Source organism: Triticum aestivum, chromosome 4D, assembly GCF_018294505.1.
Source record: "Triticum aestivum cultivar Chinese Spring chromosome 4D, IWGSC CS RefSeq v2.1, whole genome shotgun sequence".
In the NCBI taxonomy this organism is placed as follows: Eukaryota; Viridiplantae; Streptophyta; class Magnoliopsida; order Poales; family Poaceae; genus Triticum; species Triticum aestivum.
Genome location: NC_057805.1, coordinates 218,580,607 through 218,584,657, shown reverse-complemented (window position 1 = coordinate 218,584,657; position 4,051 = coordinate 218,580,607). Strand labels below are relative to the sequence as shown.

The 4,051-nt window shown below is 40.5% G+C and overlaps 1 protein-coding gene across 1 annotated transcript; it reads right to left on the bottom strand.

Moving 5' to 3' along the window:
* Positions 1 to 2,083: 2,083 nt before the first annotated feature.
* LOC123099865 (uncharacterized) lies at positions 2,084 to 3,850 on the bottom strand. Its single transcript, XM_044521913.1, has 3 exons — positions 3,275 to 3,850; positions 2,516 to 2,644; positions 2,084 to 2,402 (listed from the first exon to the last, which is right to left on the bottom strand). Exons 1-3 carry the CDS (start codon positions 3,571 to 3,573, stop codon positions 2,327 to 2,329), a joined length of 504 nt encoding a protein of 167 aa, XP_044377848.1. The 5' UTR covers positions 3,574 to 3,850; the 3' UTR covers positions 2,084 to 2,326.
* Between the last annotated feature and the right edge of the window lie 201 nt (positions 3,851 to 4,051).

Genomic DNA, 4,051 nt, shown 5'->3' with positions numbered 1-4,051 from the left:
AAATTTTGAAGCGCTCTATTTTTAAAAGTTGAACTTCTCGTTTTCTATTTTTGAACTTCTTGTTTCCATTCTTTAATAACGAGGAAAATCTGAGTTTTCTATAATTATCGAACTTCTCCATCTTTTTAATATGGACTTCCTGGTTTTATTTCTTTAATTTTTTAATGCAATTTTGAAGCGCTCTATTTTTAAAAGTTGAACTTCTTGTTATTTTATTTTTGAACTTCTTGTTTTCATTCTTTAATAACGAGGAAAAAATCTGAGTTTTCTATAATCATCGCACTTCCCGCTGTTTTCGCTTTGAACTTCTACCATGTATTTTTGTTCGTAATTTCTCACCCGTTCATCGGAGTTGCACAAATGATATATAGTGCCCATTACCTATCTCACAAGAAGTTTTTGAACTTCCCCGTGCTGAGCACCTGAACTTCTAGCAGCGAAATTTTTATACTTTAACTTTTTATTTTATTTTCTCATATGAAAACACACACCATGCAGCACGTTAACTTCTGGCCGTTTTCAATTTGAACTTCTCTGTAAAAAAATTTGTCCGTAACTCCCAAAGCACTCATCGAATTTGAGCAAATGATAGCATTGGAAAGCATTTTTTAACAAATCATGACTAGTTGAGAGCATATTTTGAACATGCTAAGACTTGTTTTGAGCATATTTTAGTAACGAAAAAAATCTAAGATGTTTTAAATGTCGAACTACTCTATTAATTGAATTTGAACTTCTCAACACTTTTATTTTGAACTTATGTGTATTTATTTTATAAATGTGGAAAATAAAACCGATGTGTTTGTCCCTATAAGGAATTTGACGAGTTTATTTTTATTCTTTAGTAACGAGGAAAATCTGAGTATTTTATTCACACCGGACTTCATCGTTTTTTTAAATTTGGAACTCTTGTTTTTTTACAAATGGGAATAAACCTAGTTTTTAGTAAAATCGAAATGCTTTATTATTTTAATTTGAACTTCGAGAGGTTTTCATTTAGAAACGGTGAAAATCCTTTTATACTTTACTTTTTCAAATTGAACTTCATACTTACTTCTTCGCGAAATGAGAAGATTCTGATTTTTTTTTGTATACATCGGACCCTCCATTTCTTTAAAGTGAACGTCTTGGCTTTATTATTTGGCAACATGGATTTTTTTGTAAATAAACATAGAACCACTTCATTTTATAAATTTGAACTTCTAGGTTTTTCATAGAAACGGAGAAAATCTTTTTAAAAAAATATTTTTGAATTGCTCTGTTATTTTAATTTGACCTTCTCAGAGTTATTTAGAACCATGAAAAAATGTTTTCTAGTATATATATTGAATGACTTTGTTATTTTAGTTTGAACTTTTTGGTTATCATTTTTCAATACTCGGAAATTCATGGGATTTTTTTAGTATAACGATAACATTTTCTTTGAACTCTCTATTTTATGAAATTTGAACTTCTCAAGTTAACACTGTTATAGTTGAAGCTTTGTTTTTCTTCATGGTATATAACCATCGAACTTCTGTGTTATCTTAATTTGAACTTCTTGGGTTTTTATTTTTTAGGAACTGAAGAAATCCAAGTTTTCTTATAAGCACTGAACCGCTTCGGTATTTTAATTGAACTTCTAGGTTTTTTAGAAACATGAAAATTTTGCTTTTTAAAAAACTTTTTAAACTGTACTATATTTTTAGTTTCACCTTCCCAACTTTCTAATAAATGTTGGACTTCTCCGTTATTTAAATTTGAACCTCTAGGTTTTTTTAAGAAACGATAAAATTGGACTACAAGGTGGTAACACAAGGAGTTGCAGCCGAACGCCTTCCATTTCTACAAATTTGATCAATGAACACAATTTTGGCCTGCTAAAAATCAACACATTGGACTATGGCCATACTAATTACTCACACAGAAAAACTGATCGTAACACAAGAAAATTGTGGCCTTGCAAAATGCTTTTGGGAATGCTTAATCTTTTGTGAAGAGGAACAGAGACATAACGAGCACGACCCACACACGAACACACGAAGCACCCACACAGTGAGTGCGGACACACATACGAGACACAAGACCTAGCACGGACGCAGCATCACATAACACTATTTTTTATTTTTGAACTTCTGAATATCCTTTTACAAGCTTGAGCCATCAGGTTCCAGCGGCCCAAAATACAATTATCTGAACTCTGAAGAATAATATGACAACTCTTTATGAACTTCTGCCAGTCAACCATGCGTATTTTTGCGGCCATAACGGATATGCATAGCATTTCAAACAAATATAAATGATATGATGTTCTGTATGTATTTAAAAGCACACTCTGTGTCTACTACTAGCAAAGTTCCCCAAAGATCATTTTTCTCAAGCAGAATAGCACAAAAGCCACCAATGTTGAATGTATGACAAACCTGTCCAAGAATTATCAAAAGAAGTTGATTAGTCTCAAAAGGAAGCAGACTGGGTGAGTTACTTGTCCAGAAACAAATAATAATAGAGAAAGGTAAGTCGATCAAGTTCGTACCTGCAGAGTAAAGGAGCTACATTTCTGTGATTTACTCTCTGGTTCAGAGGTAACATAATATGGTGAATGAACTGCCGTACTTTTTCAGACTGAACCCAACGCTTTTGCTTTCTCAGTGGAATGCATACGCTGCAAATAAAGTGTTTTCCACTATAAGTTAACTGTAGTCAACTTCGAAACAACCACAATTCACCTCATAGCAACAACACAGAAACACTTCAGAAATTATAGCAAAATTTGTAGCCAAATTGAGCACCCGCACCGCACAGCTACTTGGGGGATATAGATATGTGATCGCCAGTTTCACAGGTTCAGAATCACTTTATACAAGATAAAATTTGTGAAGTCACTTCACAAGAGGCATTGAATGGAGAGACCTACAGGGCCTCTACGACGGTAACATTGTGTTCAACCAACTCTTGATGTTCTGACCGCATCGGCGGCTGCACGAAGGCCACCACCGTGCCCACTATCGCGGCCACTGCCAATAAGAAAGATGGCTGTTGGATCTTCAGCTAGCCAACAACCTGAACTCCAGTTCTCATCCAAACACCACGTTCAGACTTTTCACAAAGTAAACACTGTCAGTTCACCTAGGGGATTCCAGCAAACCTAAAAATGTGCTCCGAAAACTCTCTTACTCTCAGATTTTCAATTCTCTCGCTGCCAGTTTTACTTGAACGGCCATGAGAATTTTACTCGACCTGCCACGGATGCTCTATAGCCAGTTCATGGTGAACAACAGTCAGTAGGACTCACCTGTCGACGGGCTCGTCGGAGTTGTGCTCGGGGATGGAGGAAGGAACGAGAACAAGGAGGTTGTTGTCGACGTGCCGCACTCGAGGACGCGTGAGCATCCGTCGGATTCGGCGGGTCGCGGTTGTTCGAAGGCGGCTGGAGACGGACGTGCTCGAGGAAGAAGGAACTTGCCGGAGCAGCACCGCCTCCCCGGCGTGAGCATCCATCGGACCCGCGGGGCCGCATCTGTTGGGGGTGGCAGGAGACGGCCGTGCTCGCCGGATGGGGTGAACTGCCCAAGCCCCGGGGGTCAACTGCATCCAGCTCGCTGTACGGGAGGGGTCGCCAGAGAAGGGAGCGGTGGTGGCGCTCCGAACTTCCAGCTCGCCGTGCGGGAGGGATCCGCCAGGAGGAGGCGGGTCCGCGGCGCGGCGGAGGGGGCGGGTCCGCGGCGCGGCAGAGGAGGCGGGCCGACGGGGCGCCGGAAGGAAGCGGGGGCGGCGGCGCAACGCGCAGGGCTGGTGGACGCCAGGGGATTGGGGCGGCGGCGGGGGTTGGTGGAGGTCGGGAGGTGGGGGACGCCGGGGGTGTTTTCCTTTTTTAGTTTTTTGACGCTGTGTTATTCGAGTTCGGGAATAACACCCTCTAAGAGTGTTATTCTGTTAACACCTAGCCTTATTCTGCTAACAGTTCGACACTATCCCTCGCCCCAATCCAAACTACCCCAACCCGACTAAACAAACCGCAGCTAAATATCCACACCCCACTAATCCCACACTTCCACCCACGCCCACCACT

Coding starts and splice junctions, on each gene's coding strand:
- LOC123099865 (XM_044521913.1), bottom strand. CDS start 3,573: ATGCAGTTGACCCCCGGGGCTTGGGCAGTTCACCCCATCCGGCGAGCA. Junction 2,645..3,274: donor TCCGACGAGCCCGTCGACAG/GTGAGTCCTACT, acceptor CTTTATTTGCAG/CGTATGCATTCCACTGAGAA. Junction 2,403..2,515: donor GTAGCTCCTTTACTCTGCAG/GTACGAACTTGA, acceptor ATTCTTGGACAG/GTTTGTCATACATTCAACAT.